General features: G+C 50.1%; 3 protein-coding genes across 4 annotated transcripts; 1 reads left to right on the top strand and 2 right to left on the bottom strand.

The window, feature by feature from the left end:
* Window positions 1–1,038: 1,038 nt before the first annotated feature.
* TMEM116 (transmembrane protein 116) lies at window positions 1,039–13,365 on the top strand. 2 transcript variants are annotated; one of them, XM_057412541.1, is made up of 11 exons: window positions 1,039–1,153; window positions 1,259–1,305; window positions 1,440–1,503; window positions 5,100–5,231; window positions 9,013–9,117; window positions 10,648–10,697; window positions 11,092–11,175; window positions 11,256–11,394; window positions 11,851–11,995; window positions 12,111–12,184; window positions 12,777–13,365. In XM_057412541.1, the coding sequence occupies exons 1-11, from the start codon at window positions 1,106–1,108 to the stop codon at window positions 12,975–12,977; spliced, it is 1,089 nt and encodes a 362-aa protein (XP_057268524.1). In that variant the 5' UTR covers window positions 1,039–1,105; the 3' UTR covers window positions 12,978–13,365. The 2 variants fall into 2 exon arrangements, with proteins under 2 accessions (XP_057268524.1, XP_057268533.1); XM_057412550.1 differs by lacking the exons at window positions 1,039–1,153; window positions 1,440–1,503 and having other exon boundaries at window positions 1,256–1,394.
* On the bottom strand, window positions 13,357–17,569 carry LOC130600755 (disintegrin and metalloproteinase domain-containing protein 20-like). The gene is given in 4 exon segments (XM_057412368.1): window positions 13,357–16,644; window positions 16,647–16,701; window positions 16,703–16,741; window positions 17,522–17,569. Coding segments are annotated over 4 exon segments (2,841 nt in total). The 3' UTR covers window positions 13,357–13,945.
* Window positions 17,570–18,203: 634 nt separating this feature from the next.
* Window positions 18,204–20,799, bottom strand: LOC130600837 (disintegrin and metalloproteinase domain-containing protein 9-like). The gene has a single exon (XM_057412473.1). The coding sequence runs from the start codon at window positions 20,749–20,751 to the stop codon at window positions 18,439–18,441; it is 2,313 nt and encodes a 770-aa protein (XP_057268456.1). The 5' UTR covers window positions 20,752–20,799; the 3' UTR covers window positions 18,204–18,438.
* Window positions 20,800–25,370: the final 4,571 nt, after the last annotated feature.

Here is a 25,370-nt window from a genome sequence, read left to right as displayed (position 1 = left end):
ATGCTTGAAGAGCACATGCAAGGCCTGAGTATTTTGCCTGGCCTTCCCATGCAAGCTTCATTTCCCAGCTTCAGAATAAAGGGGTGAGACCAGTACAGACATTGGAGTCTCAAGTGCACACGAACACAATTCTCCAGCCTCCCCTTCACAACCAATTGACACTCAAATTAAAGCTTCATCAGCATTTGGTAGTTTGGAGTACTTGAACATGAGGTCTTGTTTCAGGAAGCATTTGTGTCCTTAGGATCCCATCTGTGTTATCCTAATGGCGACGCCTGGCCCAGGGATGAGGTCCGCGGTCGGAACTCGATGCTGTGTGTGCTGTTCACGCTGTGTGGAACTCCGATGGCCACTGGAAGATGCTGTGCGCCTGGTCAGGGCTGTATAGAGTTGAGAAGAGCCCCATGTGTGTGTTTTACCTGAAGATGTTGCTTTAGGCCGAGCAAAACTGATTCCGGTGGGAGCTTTGCTGCCTTTTGAATCCTGGGGTGGGTACAAGGAGCAGGTAACTGCTGCCAGGTAAAATGTATTAATGATGCTATAATAAAAAAGGTTGTTCCAGTTAATAGCTGCTTCTTAAGGTGCTTTCTGGAGGAGCTGCTGCTGCTTGTGTGGTTGGAGGGGAAGGTGAAGGCAGATCAGTCGGATGGTGACTTTCACCTGGAGGCGAAAGGGATGCCCTAGAGGTAAGGCGTTTACCCGAGGCGGTTGGAGGGCGTCCTTCGGACCCAGCGGCCTCTCCTCGGGACGAGCGGAGGAGGAAGGACCCGGCGGGCCCCCCCGTCCCGCCCGGCTCCTGAGGGAGCAGCCGTCATGGCGGCCACCGCCGCGCGCCCCCTCACGGGCCGCCCGCGCGCGCCTCCGGGTGAGCAGCCCGCTGCCAGGCTGCTGCCTGTGAAGCTAAGCAGGGTCGGTTCGGGTCAGCGCCTGGAGGGGGGACCGGGACACAGCTCCACTGTGAGGGCTGGGCGGCGGTGGCGGAGGGTCCCCTCTCTCTGACCGTCAGGGGCCGGGCGCGGGGCGGGCCGGGCGCGGGGTGGCCCCGGGGCGGAGCGCGGGCGGTGCCCGCTGCCCCGGGAGCGGTGCGGCGGCGGCGGCGGGTCCCATGGCCCTCCCGGCGGAGGCGGCGCGGCTGGACGGGGACTGGCAGGAGGTGAGCGAGCCCCGCCGGCCCCGGGACCCCGCGGGGGCAGCGGCTGTGCCCCAGCGCCGTGTCCTGTGGGGCCATGTGGTGCTGAGCTCCCCCGTTTGTCCTCAGGTCTTCTCGGCTCTCCAGTGGATACAGTTCACCATGGCCATGCTCAGGTACAGCGCTCCTAAACCCGTATCCCCGGGGTGCCGGGATAAGGTTCCCGCTACAGTGACAGGCAGTAAAGAGGAATCTCTCATCGCAGGTAGGCAGACGTGCTCCTGTTCCAACCTGTGCTTTGCTTTCTCAGCGTTGTAGGTTCCAGCTCAATTATTGCCTATGCCGTCTTTCAGAACGCAGTGAGGTCCCCCGAGGTAAGGTCTGCGCCTCCTCGTCCCTCTCTTGAGCCGAGGGGTTGGTACCTTGCGGATGGGTTGTGTGTGTGCAGCAAAGACCTTGGTAGGTGAGGAGCTCTCCTTGGAGCAGCTGCAGGTCTCAGGCTTCTGTGGTTAAACCTCGTCTGGGAGGCAAAGGGCTTGCCAAGAGTTTGCCCCTTTGTCTATAATAGGAGGTGGAGGGACTAACCTTGAGCTGCAGCCACCAAGGAGGAGCAGGTTTCTTAGCCCTGAGCTTCCTGCTGCTCCAGGAAAGTCCTCTGGTTGTTCCTGGGAACAGGGATTTGCTCGTGTGCCCTCCTCTGCGGGGCAGAAGGGCTGTGGAGCTGTGCACAAAGCTGCAAACTGGAGATGTCCCTGTAGGAAAGGCTTTTACAGGTGGTGGTCTTTGGGAATCTCGGAGGGCTTTTGCAGGCAGGTGTGCTACTAAAACTGATACAGCTCAAAGGCACTGCACAGAGGCCAGGCTAGAACAGTTTGTGGTGCTGGATGCTGCAGTGAGGCTTTGGGTGATTCAGCCTGGGGTGAGCCTGTCCATGCGTGCACTGTGGATCTGCCATGAACACGGTGCCAGGCTCATCCCAAGTGCTTCACACATGCAGGGAGCCCGGTGTGTCTGGGGTAGATCAGATGTGCTGAGCAGGTCACTGGTGTGGGCTCAGTAGTTGTAGATCTCCATCCCAAGGCAGGCTTTTGCTGTCCACGCATGGTCCCTCTGTCTGTGCAGGATGTGCTGGAGGCAGTGCACAGAGCTGATCCATGTGCAGGTGGGGTTTGCTGTCCAGGATTTGCAGCCCAGTCTGGTAACAGGTTACTGCTAAGGGCAGTAGGACAGTCGAGCTGGCAGCTAAGTTGTAACAAAGCTGTATTACTTCCCTCATCTTCAATGTTCTTGGTACATCATGGATATGATCTGCAGAGAACAGGACTTCCAGGGAATGCTGTGAGTTATCCCCAGAGAAGGAAGGCATGCAGTCAGGCTAATGACTGGCACATCACTGGATGAAGCAGGGTGGGAAGGAGAATATGAGTCCAGGTTTGCAGGGCAAATTTGCGCCCCTACAGCATGCAGGGCAGCCTTGCTCCCAGGAGCAGCCTTCTGGAAGTGCTCTGCTGAGCACATCCAGAAGGAGCTGTGCAGATCTCCAGGCACTCCTGGGGAGGAGCGAAGGCTGGGACTTCACCTTGGTTCTGGGATGGAAAACTGAGTTGGTGCTGCACAAGGTATATATCAGGGGTCATTCTACCCCATCTCCTGCACTTGGAGAGTTCCAGACACAGTTCTCTCCCAGGGTCTTCCACCCTGGTATATTGATCTGGATCTGGCAGGGGTCCTGCTGTGATTCCACAGCCTCTTCCCATTTACTTCCACGGTTGGAAGTCTGTGTTACTCAGGAACCCTTTTGCTGTTAGTCATATGCTGTGGCCATGGCTTAGGAGCTGCACTCCAGACACTTGTAAGCCACACATGGCTCCACATCACAGATGGACCCGTCCTGCTTGAGGGAGTCCAGATGTTTCTGCTCAGCTCATTCTGCATATCCATGTAGGAGCAATGGATACCAGCTGGAGCGACTCCTTTGCATCAGGCTCCCAGGCTCTTGCTCTGCTGCCCTGGGGAGATTCAGGGCTGGTGTTTGAAAAGCAGCAAAACCTTCAGTAACTTCCCCATCGCCTCATCCTCATGGGTTTGGTCTTAACTGGAGATCTGTAAACAAAGGGGCTGGAAGAGATCCATATCAAAGCTTGCAACAAACAGCTTCCCTGAGTCATCATGAGGCTCCAGAGTAAACTGCTTAAAAATAAACAGCTCTGGAGGCTGGGAGGAGAGTGATGTTATAAACACTTCCCCTCCAGCCCCCAGCCTAGGAAATCAAATATTGCATTCTTGAAGCTGGTTCTTGTGTTTCTACGGGGTCAATAAAACTGCAGCCTGAGCTCAATCATTCAGAAGAGATGATGGGAAGGAACAAAGAATTTCCCCCTCCTGTCAACAGGTTCTGTGCCAGCAGATGTCCCTGGGCCATGGCCAGGCAGAGCTAAATCAACATGTATGCTCCAGCCTGGCAGCTCCTCTGAATCGTCACATCTTTACATTCCCCTCCTCTATTTTATAAATACCATTTGGGTTTTTTGTTTGCAAGTAACATCCAAGCTGCCTTTCACTGAACGGTGCCACCTACTTTATTTAGGTCTATGCCAAAATAGCTCCTCAACCAAACTGTGTCTCCTCACTCCAAGGACACTTGTTGCTTAGAGAAAGGGTCACCTGTTTGATTGCAAAAGGTGCTGTTTGCTTCTCTCTCAGAGCTGCTTGGTTTTCACCTGCCATGCTCACAAACTGGATGCTGTCACAACCTGGCATGTCTGTGACTGCCTGTCAGGGCTTCAGTTCTGCACCAGCAAGGATAAACCTGGTTGAAAAAGACATTTGTGAGTGTAATGATGTAGAGTCTAGCTCCAGATATTTAGTTAGGAACAGCAAATTGATCTACCATGTTTGCTGCTTGGATGGTAAATACGGAACTGGAAAGACAAGGATGTTGAAGGAGACAAATCCTGAAGAATGTGGAGGAGAAGAACACACCAGGCAGATCTCCATCACACTAGGCCACAAGGCCACATCTGGGTCAATCAGATCCACTTTACCTCTTATCAGTCTCACTCAGCTCTTTCTCATTGCTCACAGGAGCAAGACACGAGTAACACAACGTGGTAAACATTTACTTAAAGGACAGTTTTGAGGCAAATATTACCAAAAGCTCAATTTAAAAATCAAGGCCTCCTGAAATGTTTCCATGCTGTGGTTAGCATTATAATTTCCTGGGGGGAGGGGATGGGGATGGAAAAACCCCGTGATTTTCTCTCCAGGATGCTGAAAATGAGTTACCAAAGGCTACAATTAAGACTGTAGATAATGAGCTGCTTTGCCAGAGTGGCTTCACTCCCACTAACAGCAAAATATTGGCCAGGATTTTGTACAGATGTTTTCCTGCAGCATTTAAGGTCCTTTTGGCCAGTGCATGCAAACTGGAAACAGGCTGGAAACTGCCTTTAGGGGGGACACGACTCTGTTCCAGCAAGGTGCAGCGTGAAGCACAGAGTGATGGCTTTCACAGTGAAAATTAATCTTGGCATATGAAATAGATTCAGCCTTAGTCACCAACTGAAATGACATGAAACACGGGGGAAAACGTCTGGTTTGAGTTACTGCAGACCTGAAGGAGGGTTTGTGGTTACCAAGAGTTTGATTTCTCTCACAGCTGATTTAACAAAGAGCATCATTTTTCCCTGCCAGCCTCTCCCATTCTGTAGCATTCTGGATCTTTGAGATTTTCTGTAAGAACTGATGCTGCTCTTGGATGCTGCTGTAGTGGCAGAAAGGGTGATTAGAATGGGATATCTGCATTGGAACAGCTCCTAAGAGCAGGAATCAGCATGGGGTTTGTGTGCAAGGGGAGCTGCCCTGGAGGACGAAGGTGTGCTTAGATGGTGGGGTGAAACTGCTGCTGTAGGAGGTAATGGCAGTGTTGTGGCCAGCACTCAGACCTGTTGCTCAATATCCCTTTCCCCAGGTTCGTCCACTCTTCTACCTGAGCCTCTCTGACCTCTTCCTGGGCATGTGCTGGCTCGCTGGGGCACTTCTCTACAGCACACCAACCTCCAAGCAGGACCTCGTCTGCTACAACCTGCAAGCCACAGGACAGGTGAGTTGCTTTGGCACCACTGTTGGCGCATTCACTGTGCACCCATTGCTGTAACCAGCCTCGCTGGTGGTCAGAGCGTGGCCTTGGGGGCTGTTTCTAGACAGGCTTTGGCAGAGACTCCCTGTGTGAACTTGACTTATCAGATCTCTTCACCTTGTGTGTAAAACAGAGATAACGATGCTTGGGTTTAGGTACATCTGGTGTGGGAGAGGCAACGAGGAAGGCAAAGAGAGCATGGGATTTTGTGGTTGCTGTGTTTGGGTTGCTTGTGTAAAGTGAGTAGATGGGTCTAAATCTGTTTCCTCTTGGGCCCATGCCGACAATGATCTCTGCCTCTCACACTGCAGCTTTTCTATTCCTCTTCATGCTTCCTCCATCCTGGGCAGGAACAGACACACTCTGTGGTTGGCTTGAGCTCAGACTTACCACATTACTCATATATACATCCCTGCTCTTGCTGGCTCTCTCAAACAATCCCAAGGGTTCTTAGGGGCTGCTCCATCAGCACAAGCTCAGCCCCATGCCCCAGTGATTTGGCTGAATTCCAGCTGATTCTGGGTGCTGGAGACTAATTGGAGTGGAGTGAGTGCAATTCTGTTTCCCTGACAGTTCGCTTTTGTCCCACCGAGTTCCCATTCCAGCATTAGGCTTTGCAAATGACTGCTCTCAAAACACTCTGCAGGATACGGCCAAGCTTGGGCCAGGGCGATGGTTCACAAGTGGTGAGCTCTGGGTTTAACAGGGTTTTCTTAAGGACCCACAAAAACGTGGCTGTTGAAGCCCTGATATGTGTTGTGCGGGAGCATGGTGGGTACCCACAAATGGGAACCTCCTCACTCAGTGGCAGTGTATGAAGCTGGAGAGGTTCTCCACATACCTCGGAGAGGGCAGGGAGGTAGCTGGTATGGAAGCAGTCACACTGATGTGTGTCTAGGGATGGGGACCTGCAGCCCAGGGTTGTTTCAGCAGCTGGTTTGGTGGGTAAAAGCAGATTACCGGTGATGGTGAGAGCAGCTGTTCCACTCCTGGCTTAGCTCTGGTCTCCGTAGCTCCGCTGTGGAAGCACCGCAATATGTTCACATTGGGAGAGGAAACAGTGGGGGGTGAGTAACATGGCCACTTGGGAATGATGCAGAACAGTATCAAAGATGGCTTTTAGATGATGGAACAGGGGAAAATGATCAGGGGAAGAGCTTTGGAGAGGCTTTTCAGAGCCAGAAGGTAGAAGGAGCATGTGGGACTGAGGATGTTTCTGAGCTGTTTCCCTTGCAGCTTTGCCTGGGGGACAGTTCTTAATACTGCTGTGATCTTTTTATGGCCTGGAGAAGACAGGTTGCACTGCTAGAGGAGCAGTAGGTTGGATATGGATAATACACCACCATTTCTCAGTGGAGACACCGAGAGCATGCTGTGCTCCCATCCATTTCTGTCTCTTTTCTGCCCTTGCATGTGGCCATGCTTCTCAGGGACACCAGCAAGGTCTGGGGTCAAGGTGGGAGCTTTACTTCTACTGCTGGGAAGGGCAGAGCTGGCCTTGGACAACTCCTTACAGCGTTTTCCTTTGCCTCAGCCCCGCGGGGAGCAGTCAGGGTGCTGTGGTGGGGTGTGCAGGGTGCTTGCCACATCCCAACCTCAGCCACGGCGTCACCGGGCTTCTCTCCTGCGTGCCACCAGCAGGTCCCCCCCTGCCCGAGGTGGCAGAGCTGGCTTGTGTCTGGTGAGAGCTGGGGCTGCTGTTTGCTCGGGGAGAAATTAAAACAAACGGAGCTCTTGCCATAGCAACCGTGCCCACACGTGACACGGAGCAGGACACCTCCTCACTTAACACCCCAGCTGTGCCCTGGCGAGGTGGGAACACCTTGTGCGTAGGTAGGAGCTGGTAACAGGTTTAACCAGCAGCTTCTGTGGGGTAGGAGTCATCTGTAACTGAATAAAATGAGTTAAATGTCTCCTGGCCCCATGTAAAGGTTTTCAGCCCTGCGTGTCTCATAAACACGAGCGGCTTCTTTGTACCCAAGCACCTGGAAGGTGTAAAATGCACTAACAAGGGTGAGAGCAGGCTGAGGGCTGCTCAGCAGTGGTGTTTGCAGATGGCAGCCTTTGGAGAGGCTCACACCCCAGTTCGTGGGATGTGGTTGTCTCAAGGGATTGCCTTAGGAGCAAGACAGTATTTTGCTTTATAGTCTGTTTACCATCACTTTATCACCAAGGGCTCCCTAATGTTCATACCGTGTCATAAAGGATATTGCTTTGTTTCTTGGACTCTCCCTATTTCAGCCCCAGCCTCTTGTTTGATGTAAATGTAAATACTGCTCCTTTCTGCTGCCTGTTGAGCTTGTTCTCCTCCCTGCCTTGCCTTTGCATGACAATAATAAAATCCAGAATAGAGATTGTGGTTATAATTGCACAATTCCCCCACATTCTTCCAGTTCAGTTCCAGTGGCCTAATAACATCCTGGCAGGCCCTGCTCATGCTGATGAGCACAATGGGGAGCCACAGAAGGGTTATAATGAGGGACTCTCATGTTTTCCAGCCCTTATGTTATCTCCTCATGGTGAGCATTTCAGGACTGTCAACAGTGCCAAAGCTGGATCCCAGGATAGCAGAGCTCCCTTCACTTTCTGCTGGCATCTTCACAAGTGGCTTTTGGTTCCCTATTCCAAAAAGAAGTCAGTGCTGACATTCTGTGAGCCTCTCTAAGGCATTCTGAAGTGCAAGAGAATGCTCTTTGTGCACTGTTTCGGTCACCTTCCCTGGAAGTAAATGAAAAAGGGCAACAAACCCTCATTAAACCTCATTTAATGAGCTGGAAAGTCAGCATAATGTTCCTGCTGCAATGTAGCAGCTCATTGGACTCGGCCTCTTGAGTGAGCTAAGAGCATTTGCAACCTGAAGGAGACCAAGTTTATTTAGTGATTGCTTTCCCAGACTTAGATGCTATCAGGGTGGCAAACCTGTGCTCCTTGCCTCTTTGGCAAGAGGTAGCAAAGCCGCTTGAAAATTCACTTGTCCAGCCCTTCCTCTTTGCCTTTGCCATGGAAGCATGTGTTTCCTGTAACAAGCACAGCACCCACATATATATAGTCTGTTTTGGCAGCGCTGTTTATACTCGCCTGCCTGAAGCAACCTGGGATGCAGAAAGAAATGCAAGAAAGATTTGGGAGTTTTTATGGGGAATTTTACATATTTGGTCTCGTCTCAAGCTGGAATCAAGGGCTGGGAAAATCTGTGGGAAAGAGTTCTGTAGTTTTTCCTTTCCTCCCTTTTCCCACGGAGAGTAAAGGGCTCTCGAGGTGTTAACTGAAGCTTCGTGCAGATATTCTCTGTCCCTGCTTTCCTCTTTAATATTTCATTGTTTTCTGTTTCCGTGAATTCACTGTGTAGTGAGCTCATGATGCCAGGAGCAAATCTAAGTGCTGCATTTGTGTTGTGTTTCCTAATGGATGTAGCATAGGGAGGGTCCAAGTGCCTTTGAACCCTTCATTGCCAGGATTTGGGCCAAAAAATGAGCCAAGTCACCCATATTTGTATTTTTAAGACAGTCCTGTTGTCATTAGTTCTCCTGTCCCCTGTTTAAGGCCAAAGTCAAACTGCCCTTGTGCAGTTTGAGGTGGGACTTGGTGTCCCACTGCAACTCAATAGACACGAGCACAGGGACGCTCACATTTGGGAGTTCACTATGCTGTTTAGTATCCTGCCTCTGGCCTGTGGGCTTTGGGTTCATCAGTGGTGCTACAGGAACTACTATTATAGGACTGAAATATTGTCTGTATTTCACAGATATTCTACATGGCCTCTTTTCTATACACTGTCAACTACACCTGGCATCTGTACATGGACCTAAAGATGAAATACAATCAGAACCTTTTCAGGATACCCCCCCAGGTGAGTAGGACCAGCATGCAGCAACTGTTGAGTACCAAGATCTAACTGTGGGGTTGTGGTGGGGTTTAGGAGGTGCATATGTAACAGTAAATCTCACCATAAGGACTTTGAAGGCCCTTCTGCCCCATGGCTGTATGAATTGATGTATCTTGCCCACTGAGGTCGGAAGAGTTACTGCTGAGTCTGCTGCAGGATCTCAGTGGAAGGTTAGGCTTGCAAGACTAAAGCAAAGGCAATGGCAGTGTACATCTCAGAGGAGAGAAAGCTCAGGACTGGCTGTTGGAGAAGTTCTGCAGGTAGAAGAACAGCAGTTTGCAGCAGCTGAGTAACTGGCTCAGTGCTGTCACTGCCTTCTGCCAGATGGGCATGGCAGAGAGGGCAGGAAAGCAGGGGCTGCCTGGAACTGAGAGCTGACAATTTCTGTCCTCCCCGGGTGTCATACAGTGTTTGAGAGCGTCAGTAAGATATTGTAAGAGTTTGGGGTAGGAGGTGTGACGGAAGTGAGCCAGTGATAAAAGCAGCAGTTGGCCCTGTGAAGAGCAGCCAGACCTCACTTCATCATCGCTGGCCTTTATAAAAGCCCTTTGGGGAACTGGTAATCGCTGGGAACTGAGGGATAAGGACATCGTAGTCAGGAAAACACTCTCTGCATTGCAGGCTAAACAAACACTTCACATACCTCATGACCAACATCTCTCCTTGGGGTTGTTTCATTCTTCCCACCTGGCTAAACAGTGTGGCACCACCACCGCTGTAACCTGGGTGTTGCTCCTCACGTGTTGTTGCAAGATAAGAGATTCCTTGTGCAGCTTTTCCCAGACAACCCATTATTCACATTTATCTATATAGCCTTTTTCTTCCCTAGGCATTCACTGTACACAGCAAACTGTATCCCAGGTATTCTGCTTGGTTCAGGAGTAGCAGGCTGGGCAGATCAGTCTGTATTTCAAGGGCTCTTGTCCATAGGGTTTGGGTCCACTTGTAGGACTGGTTTCCTTCTTGCTGGACTCCCATTGAAAACACAGCATCTACCATAATTCCCCACCATTACAGCTGCGCCCACATTGTTTTGTCATAGCTGTTGTGTGGATCCCAGCTGCCAAAGTACATTTCCTGGTGAGTACATACCAGGACACTCCAAATTGCCTTTATTTCTCCACTAGAACATGGAGTTAGTGAGGAACAGGGCTAGGTTAAGTGAATAAGCTGTACAAAAAAATGAGTAAGTTACACCAGAGAGCTCATCAAGTGTCTGCTCCTTGTCCAGTTCCAAGTTCCTTTCTCAAATCCTCTAGTTTTGAAGGAGAACAAAGCAGTGACCGGGTGGAAGTGTCAGTTGTTCTTGTTGCAAATCAGCACAGACTGAACTCAGTGGTGTTGATTCAGTGCAGAGTGGAAACAAACGTATGTACTTGGTCTGGGGATGAATCAGCATTCAAAGAGCCCTTGGCTGCTAAAGTGGGAGCTGGGTCCTGGGAACCAGAGGCTGTGCAGAAACATTCATTTAATAAAGCTCTTTGGATTTTGCAGGTTGTAGATTATGCGACTTGCATTGGCCGAATAGCAACGATCTCGTCTAGGTAAGATGTGAGTCTCTGGGCCAGAATTATGTGGTTCTGGTAAAATGCAGTGCCCTGATCTCCTGATCTCTGTTTCCTGCTTATTTTGAAGCAAGCTTTAGTAAAACCTATAAAGCTCATCTGTGACAGCAGAGTCACCTAACAAACTCAGAGTAGGAGGGTTTGGAGGTAGGGGTCCTTCTCTAACCAAGTTAGTTAGAACTATATTAACTATGTATGTTTTTAAGGAGGAGGTCCCTTTACCAATGTATTGTCTGCATGAATGTTAATAAAACCAGTAATTTAAGTAAGTCCTCTCTAGTAACAGGAGAAGAAGCAGCTAGTGTTTGCTTGGGGATGGGAACAGCATAGTGCTAATAACTACTAACTGTGCCGTTGTCCTTTCTCTCCTTAGCCTGATTCCTTTCCTTCTCATGGTACCTGTGTTTTGCCTGGGCAACAGCAGTAATTGCTACCAGAACTTCAGCCAGAAGCATGGGTAAGCTTCACACATCTCTGAACCAGCCCTGCTGTTTATGAGCCACGGCAGGAGCTCGGGCTGTTGCTTTTCTCCCACAGATGTCTCCTGATGCACACGGAAATAGCCGTGCCCACCAACGAGCCGCAAGCCCTGAGTGGCTCTGTTTGCCGTGCGATGCATTTCTATGGCATTGGGGTCTTCCTCATTTCCTTTCTGGTCAGCTTCATCGCCATTCTGGTAAGAAACATAGTCCTTGCACACTAGCCATGGCATCCAGATGGTCAGTTTTCATCTTTACATCTTTGGGTGGTACCAGAGGCCAGGCAGTGTCGGGGGAAGGATTGCATGGTGCTGCTGCCCTATTGGAAGGCATGGCAGGGGAGGGAAAATATCATTATGCCACCATATAAATCCATCTGGAGTCCTGTGTTCTGTCAACCCATCTCTAAAAGGATTTAGCAGGTAGAGAAAGCTCAGAGCATGGCAGCAGATCACCTACTGCATGGGTCAACAAGAGCCCAAACCAGTTCAGACAAGGAAGGTCATGTACAAAGCAATTGCTCTCCCTCAGGCAGCACACTGTTACATGAAAAGGTTTGACAGACTGAAATGGGATACTCTGTCCTAGATGAACAAGGCAGATCAGAGCATTGCACCAAGTACAGACAACGATGTGGGCTTGTTCCTTTTTAGGTTATACTCAGTCAAGCCCGAGGCTTGTACAAAAGGTTTGTGAACTCCACAGGCTTCCTGGGGGATCAGCAGTGGGCCATGATTAAGATGGTAGAACAACGAGTGGTTTTTTATCCTGTTGCCTTCTTCTGCTGCTGGACCCCAGGTAAGCAGGGAGCTGAGTTACTCTCATGATATTCCCCCAGGACACAGAGCCTGGCAGTGGAACTTGGAAGAGGTGGGATTGAAGCAATAGCCTCTTCTCCATCCTTTTTTTACAGCTGTCCTTCTTGGAATAATGAAGCTGACTGTTTCAACAAACAGCAAAGTCTACATGGCTCTTCTCATTCTACAGGTAAATGTGTTCCTCTGCAACCTCCTATGTTTTGCCTTCTCTGCTTGCACAGGGATATTAGTGTCTGCCTGCTTCTAGTCTCTGCTGGACAAAGCATGCTTCCAGCTGCAAATAGCACTCCTGTATGAGCCCAAGTCTGGTTTATGCTTTTGGTTGGAAAAGATCTTTATTAGATGTTTTATGTTTTTCAAAGGCTTGAAAAGGTCTCAGTAACCAAAATCACAGCACCATGGCAATTACAGAAAATAGAACTAGACAGGATCCCTAGAAATCAGGGTTTTTTTTTCCACTCTCTTCATAAAAAGGAGACTTCCATAAGTCTCTTTCATTTGGAGACTTTTATAAGTGTCCAAATGCAGTTCCTCCACAACACTTGGCCAGCTCCTTGCTGTTCTTGAGGCAGCATTTAGCAAAGAGTATTAAAATAACCGTGAGATTCCTCTATCACAGGGGGATCTGCGTTGATAAAAGCATGCTGGAAGTGAGAGGCTTGGCATAACGTGCTGGGTTTGACAGCCTGGTAGGGAGCTGTGTTGTGCTGTGCAGTGCTGGCTGACAAGAGAACGCAGCTCTCCCCTGTGCTCTCTCCCAGGCTCTAACAGCAGCTTCCCAGGGCCTTCTGAACTGCATCGTGTATGGCTGGACACAGCACATCTTCCTCTCCCTCAAACGCAATGCCTGCCGGGACGTTGACACTCAGACTCCTCTCCTGCGCTCCCAGAAGAAGTCCTACTCCAGCACGCTCCCCATCAGCCCGCCGGACACAGAGAGCTCCACATCCCCCCTGCTCTGATGGATCCCTACATCCTAGGAAAGCCTCATCGTGGTTTAGTAACATCAGCCAGACCTGGCATCGGGCTGTCTGCTGCGAACTGTTGTGCCGCAGCAAAGTTAGCTGTAGTGCTGGAGGAGCCTGGGCAATCTGCCAGAGACAGACCCTTCAGTGAAGAGAGTTATTTATTTTACAGGTTTGTAAGGACTGTAACTGGATTCCTTAAACGTGGTAAATCTTTAGTACAAACTTTCTCCTTATGGAAATATCCCTAGAAATGCAGCAAATTGTATGTAACAGCTCAGAGATCTGGTACAGCTACTCTGAGGGGAGGCAGTCAAAGGATGTTGCACTTCTCTGAGTCTTTGCCATTACAAATTAACAGTAAAGCAAAAGTGAGTATTTTCAATCTCTGACTTCTAATCCACTATATAAGAACATGTACCGTGCTGATAGCCAACTGCAGGGAATGAAGAATTGCAAGGTAGCATAAAAAAACGAGTGCTCACTTCTGTGCCTTGACTTCTTGCACATTTCCCTTCTGTTCTCATGCAACTCCTGCTCAGCTCCAGTACTCAGCAAAATAAGCCTATGGTGGAGCATCTCTTAGGAACCAGGTGAGAAGGACTTTGCATGACTCTATCTATACTCTTCTAACTGCTCAAGTGAATTATTTACTAAGGTTCCACCACTCTATGGCAAATAAAACAGATCTTTAGCTGCATTGAAAACAATTCTCTTAACTTTTACACTCTTTATTTTCTAACAGCTTCACTTTTGGGGCCCAACCCTAATTTATTTACATAGTAGGCAATACAAGAAGAGGAAACACTGACGTCTGGTGTAATTAACTTTTGTACAGTTTACACAGGTACGTTGTGTAAATCACTTTGTGGAAAATCTCCTAGGACTAGCAGTCCAGCTGCAGGGGCACACACACAGGGCCTGTAGTCCTTTCCAGACCTCAGCTGGTGGGATTCCCACTGCTTTCATGGGTTTTTAAACATACTTTCTTCTCCTCCTCCTCCTTCCTCTTCTCCTCCATCTCCTTTTCCCCCTTCTTCTCCTTCACCTTCTTTTCCTTCTCCTCCTCCTTCACCTTTTCCTTCTCCTCCTTCTGTTCCTTCTTCTCTACCCTGCTCCTCATCTGCAGAAGTCTCACTTCCTTCTGCAATTGCAGCTTTTGCCTTTCTGTATTTGGTTACAGCGATGCCAACAGCAATCCCAATGACCGTTAGGGGAACTGTGATCCCCGTTACTGTCTTAAACACTTTAGTTTGGACAACCTCCCCCATGGTCATCATGAGAGCTGGTGGAGGGCCACTGTCCATGCTCCCTCCCAGGCCATGGAACTGACAGTCCGGAGGAGCCCAGCCAGCTTCGCAATGGCAGTGTTCAAGGTTGTTGCAAACCCCTTTCCCCCCACACTTAACCTTCCCATCGCACTTCATCTTGACCGTGGCATCTATGCATGTCCTGTTAATACAGATCTTTTTTGGCCCACACCTGGTGCCATCCGTCCCTCCTCCAACGTCAGGTATATCAATGCTGGCATGGTAGGCTGTGCCCCAGCACCAGTCGTTTGGCCCTGGTGTCTGAATGATGGCTTTAGACCTCTGCAGAATGGGTATCTTCTTCACATTGACACACTGCAGCCTTCCACACAGAACATTTTGGGGTTTACATCCCACAAAAGCAATTCTGGAGCCATCACCACCGCAGTTGCCGAATCGATCCCCTCTCATGTTCTGCTTTTGGAAGCAACTCTTTGGAGCACCACGAGCTTGCTTCCCAAAGACTTTTCTGCACAGGTTATCATGAGTGGCACATTTGCCGTGGTAGCAGTAGCCGTTGTTGCTGCAGGGTGTCCCATCGTGCACGTACAAATCCTCTGGGCACCAGGCCGAAGTCCCATTGCAATATTCAGGCAAGTCACACTCGTCCGCCTCCACCCTGCACTCGTGTCCTGCAGCGTGGAAACGGCATCTGTGACAGCACTGCCCAACAGAGCAGACAGCCCCCAGCTTCAGCCTGCAGCTGGGGAGGCAGCACGGGTTGCCTTGGCAGCCCTTCAGCCCCCCGCAGTCACACTGCTCTCCCTCATCCACCACCTTGTTGCCACAGTGTTTAAAGTGGAAGAGGCTGTGGGGCTCGGGGATGTTGCACAAGCAGTGGCCGTGGCCTCTGTTCATGAGGTCTAGGTAGTACTGCGTGCTGCAGTTGCTGAAGCCCTTGGCACCGGTGAGCGAGTCGCCTGTCATGTAGCACCTGGGGGCTGCTCCGCAGGCGCAGTTCTCCTTGTCGTGCTCCATGCCCAGGTTGTGACCCAGCTCGTGAGCGAAAATAAGCGAGAAGGCAGTGAAGTCTCTCCGTATGTGCGAGACAACACTCGAGCGGTACCCCGGGAAGCAGACGGTTCCGACATACGCCAGCCCAACGACGAGCCCGAAGTCCATGTACGTGAATAGGTGGGCAATGTCATACGCCATCCGCTGAGAGAGATCCCTGTTTGCCCAGTGGTTAAAACTCCTGAGGACATCTTCTATATCCGGGCTGTGCCTGATGAAGTTGCTGTGTGTCCAGATCTCCATCCCAGTCAGGCAGATATGGATCCTCAGGCTATAGAAGTAGGTTTCAGCTAAATTGATGGTGTCTATAACCAGAAGCATCACGGAGGTCTCGTTGCTCCCTTGGAAGGAAAACAGGGAGTAATCCACCACGACAAACACCTCGACGTAGGCGGTGTGCTTCAGCCCCCGACACAAAACGTGCTTCCTCAAGGCTACTTGAGGTCCCATCTCCTGCAGCTGCATTCGCATCGCCTCGTCCGTCACCCCGCACATCAAGGGCTTGCTCTGGGTCTCCTCTCGTCGATAGAGAAGGTGCTGGAAGCTGAGGGAGCCCGGCACAGGCTCAATGGTGTAGCTCCGGTTCCCCATCTCCAGCTGCCCCCTCAGCCCCCAGCAGACGCTGAGCGTGGCGGCGGAGCCGGGGCTGTCCTCCACGTAGCCCCGGTAGAAGCACTCCTGGGGGATGTGGGGCTGCTCCGTGACCCTGCTCCCCCCCGGGCTGTAGGTGACCACGGGCAGGTTTTTCACCAGGAACCCTCTCTTTCGGGTGAGGCGGACGATGCGGTTCCTGCCCTCCACCCTCAGCACGTAGGACACATCTGCCCCCGCGGCTGCCCCTGCCTTAGGGGCCAGCTTCCTCGGATGGACGATCTCATAGACAGCATAGCCCGCCGGCGGATGATGGCTGCTCGCCCCACGGAGGACAGATGCCCCCAACACTGCCCAGACCCCCAGCCTGAGGAGAAGGGCTTCCCCCCGGCCGCCATGATGTGCCCGGAGCCACCTCATCGCCAGCGCCTTCAAAATGGCGGCGAAACACCTCAGCGAGCGCCCTGCCAACCCTGGCATGGGCATCTGGACCCTGTCTGCCCTGAGGCGCTCAGGCAGCGGCCAGGCCAGGGCTGTCCCCTCCGGGCTGGCACAGGTGAAGGTACGTGGCACTCTGCTGCCCTCAGGGGCAGCCATTCCCCTCAGGGCCCGTTGAGAAGGCTCTGCCAGCTGCCATGACGGGGCCGGGGGCTGCAGCATGGCGGCGCCTGTGAGCTAACGGGGATGAACAGCACCCGTCCCTGCTGTGCTCCCCTCGCCTGGGGTGCCCGTCGTGGCCAGGGAGCTGGGGTTGTCTTTATAGGTGCTCCCCTGTCACTCAATGGGATGTGGGAGCCACGTGTCCTCAGTCCCCCTGCTCCTCAGGTGGAAATCCCTAAAGCTTGTCTGTGGGTCAGGAATTTGGGAGTTAACCACAATAAATTAACTGCACAAACTGTAATGGCCCCTGGTCACCGCCTCTCCTCCTTCAGCAGTCTGTAAAGCAGTGGCTCCAGGTACTTCTGCTTCTCAGTGACACCCCCAGCAGTAAAACTCATAGAACCATGGACTGGTTTGGGTTGGAAGGGACCTTAAAGCTCCTCCAGCTCCAACCCCTGCCACGGGCAGGGACCCCTTCCACTAGAGCAGCTTGCTCCAAGCCCCTGTGTCCAACCTGGCCTTGAGCACTGCCAGGGATGGGGCAGCCACAGCTTCTCTGGGCATCCTGTGCCAGCGCCTCAGCACCCTCACAGGGAAGAGCTTCTGCCTAAGAGCTCATCTCAGTCTCCCCTCTTTAAAACCATCACTATCGCTACAGTCCTGATAAAGAGTCCATCCCCAGCACCCAAATACTCTGAGCATATCCCCCCAGTATTGAGTTATCTATAAGCCACACGCTGTTCTAGTATTTTCTTTGGGGAAGCCTGCTATAAACACCACCCACAGGGCATCAGTTGGTGTTTACCCCCATGCACCCATCAGACATCAGGCACAGCTCTTTGTACAACACCACACCCCCCCCCATTTCATATAGACACGTGCCCAGCACCAGCTGGGCAGCAACGTCTGCAGGGCTGAATTTAACATCACCCAGATGGAAAATACCTCTTCCAGCACGAAGCTCTCCTGCTCCTCAGCGTTCAGCTGGGAGATGCTGCAATGATGTCTTAATTGGGCTTTTTATACCTGTTCCGTTCCAGCGCTGCTCCTGCTCCCGCTGCTCCCAGCCTCCATGGACACCTCCACAGCAGCCTGGCTTCTTTGTTAGCTCAGCCTGGCACGGATGGGATGCTGCTGACAGTTTCTTTACCTGCTCCAAGCCTTCCTGCAACCTTCTGTCTAAATGATGCTACCAGCTTTGTACTTCTCATAGAGGCAACTGATGTGAGTAGTAATGATTCCCCCCCTCTTCTTCCCGACATATTCCCCACCTTCTTGTCTCATAACCAAGCCTCAGAGCCCTTTCTTCCCTCCTCCTGTCTCCTGATGTTTTCAGCAGCTCATGTTTGCTCCTGGGCTGCAGTGCCACAGAGGAAGAGCTCAGGTGTGCCCAGGATGGGCTCAAAGGTGGGCACTCTGCCTGGGATTCCAGCTCAGGAGGAGGTGACTATAGGGTGTGAACTTAAGGTCCTATACAGTGGTGTGGACAGCTTGGACCCGTTCCCCTGAGCAATAGCAGAGGGTCTGTAACCCAGAAGTTTCTTTGCTCAGAGGGAAGAGCAGATGTCTTTGAGGACTGCATGCTTAGTAGAGAGGGGGGCTCGCTGCTGCAGACCCCCATGCCCTGGGCTGGGAGACAACTGTCACTCTTGCCTTGCAAAAGGCTCTGCTTCAGCCATCCCCAGGCTTATCTTGCCCAGCCTGTGTCTTATCAGTGTAAACCAGCAGGCAGACTTTTAATCTGAGCTCCCCTGTCATTTTTGTCAATGACTTCTCCTACAGAGTGAGGTCGAGCAAAACAATTTCATTTTAATATTGTACAGAATAAAAGCCAGGTCCCCTATAACTGCACTTGCATCTGAATCAATTTTAAATGAGTCCACTGCAACTGGAGTCTGAATCTGGTGGCTGAGTCCAGCTTTCCACTGCTGCCATGTAAAGTCCTACACAGTACTCTCAGCTGGTTTTGAGTCATCTTCTTCCACCTGGTCACTTACATTGCCCTCAGAAGCGCATTTTTTAACCCAAAAGGATCCAACATACGTGTGTAATGCTTGGGTCACTCCAAACTTTCTTGCTTGCACAATGCCAATTGCTGCAAGCACCAAAACAGCAACAATTATCCCAGTAATCCCAACGAGCAACCTCCAAAGCCCGTATTTAGTGACGGGTGCAGGCCCACTGTCAATGCTTCCTCCAAATCCAACGTACTGGCAGTAGGGAGGTGCCCAGCCACTGTCACAGTGGCAGTTCCCATTGGTGTTGCAGACACCTTTTCCTCTGCAGGTTTTCTTGGCAGAACAGCGGGATGTCAAGTACCTCCCCGCAGGCACACACGTCCGGTTAATGCAGATCTTCTTCTCCCCACACTGCATGCCATCCTTAACAAGGCCAGGATCCAGAATGTCCACACCCAAGTGGTAATCTGTGCCCCAGCACCAGCTATCACCCACTGGGGTCTGGATGATGGTTGTGTGGTCTTCCAGCCGAGGCAGACGTCTCACATTCACACACTGCATCCTCCCACACAGGACATTCTCTAGCCTACATTTCTGAAAGCTGACATCTGCCCCATCCCCGAAGCAATTGCCAAACCGATCCCCTTTCATGTTCACCTCCTGGAAGCATGACAGCGGAGCAGGCTTTGCTCCCTTCCCAAAGATACTCACACACTGTAATGTGGGAGACTGGCATGTGCCTGAGTAGCAGTACCCATCCTCAGCACACACAGTCCCGTCTTGCTTGGCCACATCTGCTGGGCAATGCTCAGATGTCCCATTGCAATACTCAGGCAAGTCACAGGGTCCAGCACTTTCCCTGCACACTTCTCCTTCTGAAAGAGGTTTGCAATTCCTACAGCAGCGTCCAGAAGTGCAAAGGGCTCCCTTTCTCTGACAGGCAATGTCACAACAAGGGTCTGATTTACACATATCCCCAGGCCTCAGGACACGATTCTTGCAGCGCCTCAGCGTAGATGTCATTACCAATTCTGGGACGTTACTAAGGCAGAATCCTCGCCCTGATGATATAAAATCATAATAGTGCCTTTTGCTGCAGTTGCTGAATTGATAGTTCACCGTGCCGTTCACGCTCATGATGCACCTAGAGCTGTTTCCACACGTGCAGTAGCTGTGGTCATGCTCCATGCCAAGGGCATAGCCTAACGCATGAGCGATGCTGACAGCAGTCTCCACGTAAGGCTGTCTGGCAAATGACACAACAGCAGAGGCCCGGGTTTTATCACAAGCACTGCCCAGGTTGGATTTGCCACTCACGTGCAATCCACCTGTACCGTGACCAAAGTCCATCGAGGCAAACAGACACCCCACGTCATGCATGGCGTACTTCAGGCTTTGCTTCCGCCAATGATTAAAGTCATAAAGGACCCTGTTTATGCTTTTGGTAATACTGATAGGGTTCTTCTCCACCCAAATCTCTAGTGCAGTTACCATAACATGAAGGTAGAAAGATTTAAACATCCCATCCACCAGATTGAGTATTTCAATAACTTCCAAAGTCACATTAGTGATACTTCTGCCAAAGGCATCAAAACCTTCCTTGTCCACCACGACAAAGAGCTCCACATACCGTGCGTGTCCCCGGAGCTGGAACTGCTCTTCTGCCTCCTTACTAGGCCGTGGAAACCATTGACGTTCAATGGGCATATCGTACACGTACATGGCTCCAGGAACCGCCGCGTCCCTCCGCAACAGAAGATGCTGACCCTCAGTGGCACCTGGCAAGGGCTCGATGCTGTAGCTTGAGTTTCCAAACTGCAGCAGTCCTCTGAGCCCAGAGCAGACAGTCAGAGTCACCCCGGAGTTCAGGATGCCTTCCACGTAGCCATCGTAATAGCAGTGCACTGGCACTTGGGGCTGCTTGGCCTCCATTTTCCCATGGGAGTCACGAGCAAATACAGGGAAGGCTTTTATTATCAAGTCTTTCTGCCTGAGGCGAAGTGTGTAACTGACCCCTTGAATGCTGATGCCATAGGACACTTCCTCCTTGCTGCTCTTCCCTGCACTGGGAGCAAGTTTCCTTGGAATGACTATCTCATAGACTGCGTAGTCCCAAGTGGTCTGGGGGTTGCAGTCTGCACAGGGCAGTGGGAACCCCTGCAGCAGGAAGGAGAGGCCCAGGCCGAGGAGGAGAACCCCTCTGCCCATTGGGGTGCAACTTGACTGTGTCCAGCTTGGCGCCATGGTCACTCCCTCCCTGGCTGGAGGAAAGGGTAGAAAATATGGATGATGAGACATCAAAAAAGCTACTTTTAACTCAGCAACCAAGATCCCTTCTCACCACCTGTCCTCCCCACTCAGCCTGCAGCCAGGTTCAAGCCCTTCATCCAATGTGTCTTTTCTTAGCTCTTCCTCAGCTACCTGTCCACCAGAGAGGTAGGACACACCAGGAGGCAACCAGCCTGCCATCCAACACCACCCAACTGCAACAGAGCAAAGCAGCACAGGGAAAGACCTGGCACAGGGTGGGAAGCCCCAGAGAGCTGCCCTTGGGGCCGGAATGGAAGGGCCAGGGGGGCAACCGTTTCCCCAGCCCCACTTCAAACACAAACATTCCATGAGGAGGGTGGGACCTGTGCCCTGGTACAGGCAGGAACAACAGGACATTAAATATGCCCTACCTCATCACTGCTGTACTCTACTTGTGCTGACCCCGTTTGCTGAGAGCCAGACAAGCCAGTGCTGCTACAGCAATTTGTCTAAAAGGGGATTAAGTGGAAAGTGATGGGAGATTACCAGGGAAACAATGATCTGGTTGCTAATGGGACCTTCAGCTGCAGCAGCGAGAGCCTTCAGTGTCTGTTGAAAAGATACCCTTGCTCCTCACTCAGCTGAACACATCACTGAATGTTTTAATTAGTGAGGGAAGGTTTGTTGCTGGAAAGGGAGAAGCGTTCTTTGGGGGTGAGGGAGTCTTTCTTGTGCCACTCCTACAGAGCCCTTGCAGCTGGTCTGGCTGCCTTAAATATTCCCAGGATGCTTGGAAATTGCTCTGACTCCCCTTCCCAATCCTATGGATGCTCTGAGGGTCATTGACTCTCTAATGCGCTAGTAAATCCTCAAAGATACCAAGCAGATGGATTTTAACTCCTACAAGGAAGGGGCACACGGGCACTCACAGCTGTCCCACTGCCTCTTCTCTCTGCCACTTTTGTTTCAAAATGCTCATGGGACAAGGCACTGTCTGGCTGCTGCCAACAAGTCAAACCATGCTTAAGGATAAGAAAAGTATTTCCAGAGCCAGCAAGCATATAGTGCCGTGCTTGGTGGCACAAGTCTGACTGCCTAAGAAATGAGGAGAACCCCAGCACTCTCCAGCCAAGTGCACTGCCAGCCTGAGCAAAGGCCAACCCATTTCTCACCTCCTGGTGACTCCCAAGCTGCTGCTCCTGCCCCAAATCCCTGCAGGGCTCCTGCTTCTGTTGCCTTCAGGTGAAGCCCAGTGCCCTGCAATGATGGTCATCCTGAAGAAACAGGTTCCTGTCTCCTGCCCCAAAGAACACACTTGGCAGGATGGAGGAGCTGTTACACCTGACAGGAAATGTCATGGAACACAGAACAAATCATCCCTCCCTTCCCTGACTGCCCAAAGTCATCACTACAAGACAAATCCTACAGACCTTACAGGGTTCACTGCTAGCACTGGGCATGTACTGCTGCCATCTAATGGAAAACAGTGTGGAAAAGAGGCAATTTCAGGTTATGTTGCCAGGCAGAGAGCCCTTTATCTAGCTCATCCTGTCAGTCATTCTTTCACCTCAAAGCCCCATGGCAACTCCTGCAAAATACAAAGGAAAATGCTTATTCACATTTGTAAGGCAGGTAGGATGGGGAACTAGAAGGTGCTGTTCCCTCCCAAGCCACATCTCTCCTTCCCCCCTTCTGTACTAAGGGACTTGGGAACCATAAAAAAAGCAGCCAGTTAACTTTTAAGTTTAGTAAAATCATTTATATACACCGATGCGTAATATTTACAATATAATACTGATCCAAAATAAACTAACACCTTACAGGTAACACTGAAAAGGAGAAATGAAAACATCTGAATACACAGAAGTTCAACATGGCAGATGAGGACAGACTTGGATTTCAAATTAAAGTAGTGACAGCAAAACTTTGACATGTTGCTATTTCCAATGGAAAACTCTTTCACCTAATCAAAGTTTTCTAACTCTTTAATACAGACATAGAGCTTCAAATAATCAAGTCACAGGAGAAGTCAGATACACATAAAATTTTGGAAAGGTCAAATGATTTCAGAGATTCTTCTCTTAAATTATATGCTAAAACCAACCAAAACCAACCCAACCTACAGCTTTCCCGTATCCTTTTAGTGTTTGCACAAAGAATGTCTTCTTTGATCCCACACAACCCTTCCATCTCGAGATATTTACAGTATTCACAGTCTGCTATAAAGGATCAGTAGATTTATCACCAAGTAAAACCTCACGTAATCAGGACAAGGTATCTTGCATTTATCTCAACTGAAAAATAATAACAACAAGAATAAACACAGGAAGGAGAAAGTAAAATCCTACTTTCAAATATGTAAAAGAATCCACTCATTTTGAAATGTAAAACATAACTTTTTAAAGAGGAAAAAAAAACCAACCCAAAATAAACTTTCTCATAGAAATAAAACCATTTGACCTCGAATCTTCAAACCATGATTTCTCCATCTGTCCCTCCCTACCTCCCTTTTCGACCATTCTTATTCACCACAGACAATAGCATCTATAGTAAATCCCTAAAAAGCAGCTCCTTATCACAGAAGCCCTTAGAAACTTGACTTCCCTCCAGACACCAGAACACTTTGCAGTCAGTCACAAACACACCCACCTCACTATCAGCAGCTTGGAATGATCCTGTTGTGTCAGGTAAGGGGCCATGAGGAGGAGGGACCCTCTAATGCAGTCAGACCCCACCTTCTCCACCTGGATGTCAGGGAGCTGCAGTCGCTCTGACACCCCAGCGTGCTCCCTGCTGTACCAAATACTGGTACTGCAGAAGCAGGCTGGAGCCATCTCCTACAGACACAACAGCATCCAAGCATCTTTAACACTAAAGAATCCAGCAGAGACAAAACAGGTCCTGGTGTGTTACATCCACCTCACTCAAGGTGCCTGGATTGTATCCCTAGTCTCTGCTGACTGGACTGTGCATGGACCATGCGTGTAGCTACAATCTGATCCAATTTTACTGCTAACAAGTTCTGGCTCCCAAGAAACTGCCTGAGTATTTTCCTCCTTGGAGGGAAGAGTTGAAAAGTGCTTTTGTAGGGAATTTTTAGCACTCCCATTGAAACAGAGGTGATCTCCTTGTTCATTTCTCTATTTGCCATACTTAAAAGTTTCAATACAGTAAGATCTCTCAGAAAATATCCCACAGATTTCAAGTTAAAAAGGAAATTATCTATTGCATTTGAAATTGTGTGGATGTTGACATGACCTAGAATTTACAGCTAGGACAGAAATACATATAATGGGGCCTGCAAACTTGCTGATACCACCAAGAACTGGCAAATACTCATCTCTTGCTAATTCTCCACAGTTGTCATCGATATAATTCAGTGCACAAATATTCCATGTAGTGTCAGAGGTACAATTCTGGCTTACACAAGAACTCCCTGTTTCCATCATAGAAAAGCGATGGTTACATAGGGACTGTGGTTCTTACTCTGCAATAAATCAGGCATTGGAAAACTGTCAACAGGATTAAAAGCAAGCTGACAAGGTGCTGACAATGGGAACTGGGAATGAACTATCTCCTTCATGTAGAAAAACTAAGTTACTGCTTACAAAAGTTCATAGAAAGAGTCAGACACTGGTTTGCCATCCAAGCTAAAGGTTGCAAGGAAGTCTGGTATAGAAAAAAGACAACAAAGAACAAGGCTGGACTGCCAGAAGAGGAAGTTAAGAGATTCATGGCTCAGGTTTGTAAATGTAAACCCAAAATTAATGAGCTATGAAATATAACAATAATGTTCAAGAGTCATTACTAATAGCCCTGAATTGGCACTTCAGTCTGCAGACCAAACTCGTTCAACGTCTGCACAGGTTTAGTACCAAAATATCTCTATAAAAAGCCTTCGACCGGTCTCAAAAGAAAGAAAAGCATCAGAAGGTAGAAAACTAGAAATATGTACAGATTCTTTTCATTTGTTTGTTTCATCAAGATTAAAAAAGCAGCTTTTGGAGCCAATGTTCCAGACTGGTGTAAGAATCTGCCCTGATGGTCAAGGCAGCACTAGGACGTGTGTCAAGGAGCAGCCCTGCATCTATTGCTCCCCAGGAGGAGCTCGAAGGCATCAAAGAGACAGGGAGCTCAGACTGCAGAGGGTGACACAGAAGGATCACCAGTGGATTCACACAGCAGCACTATGACCCTTGCCAGGATGATCTCTTTCAAACAAGAAGACAAGTTTGAAACCAAGTGCTGGAAAGAATGGAGTATACAGGTGGAACACAGACAACATCTGATCTGGGGGTGAAGCAAATGAACCCCATACTTGGTTTTGTTTGTAGAAGATCCCTCCACGAAAATAAAAGTAACTTGTACGTAAGTAACTAGAACATTCTTCTGTTCTGCTGTTGAACAGCATGATAAAAGAGGAGTCTTGAGCTGAATGGCCAATTCAGCCTTAGAAAAGGTCTGAGGAAGATGGAGAAGAAGTGGACTAAACCTTAAAGACGGTCTGAGGAAGATGAGGAAGAAGAAAGAAGAGGGCTACTGATCAGAACTGAAATACAGCAAGCATATGGACTGAGGTGCCCTTGGCAAGGCCGAGCACGGCTCTAGGCTCAGCTAGTGAAACAGAAGGCTATGTAGTTGCCTCTACAGAAAGACTTGGGATTTCG

Source organism: Pezoporus wallicus, unplaced genomic scaffold (assembly GCF_028554395.1).
Source record: "Pezoporus wallicus isolate ANWC-B61680 ecotype Strahan unplaced genomic scaffold, APGP_CSIRO_Pwel_v1 contig_13850, whole genome shotgun sequence".
Taxonomy (NCBI): domain Eukaryota; kingdom Metazoa; phylum Chordata; class Aves; order Psittaciformes; family Psittacidae; genus Pezoporus; species Pezoporus wallicus.
This window is presented reverse-complemented; position numbering and strand designations above follow the sequence as displayed.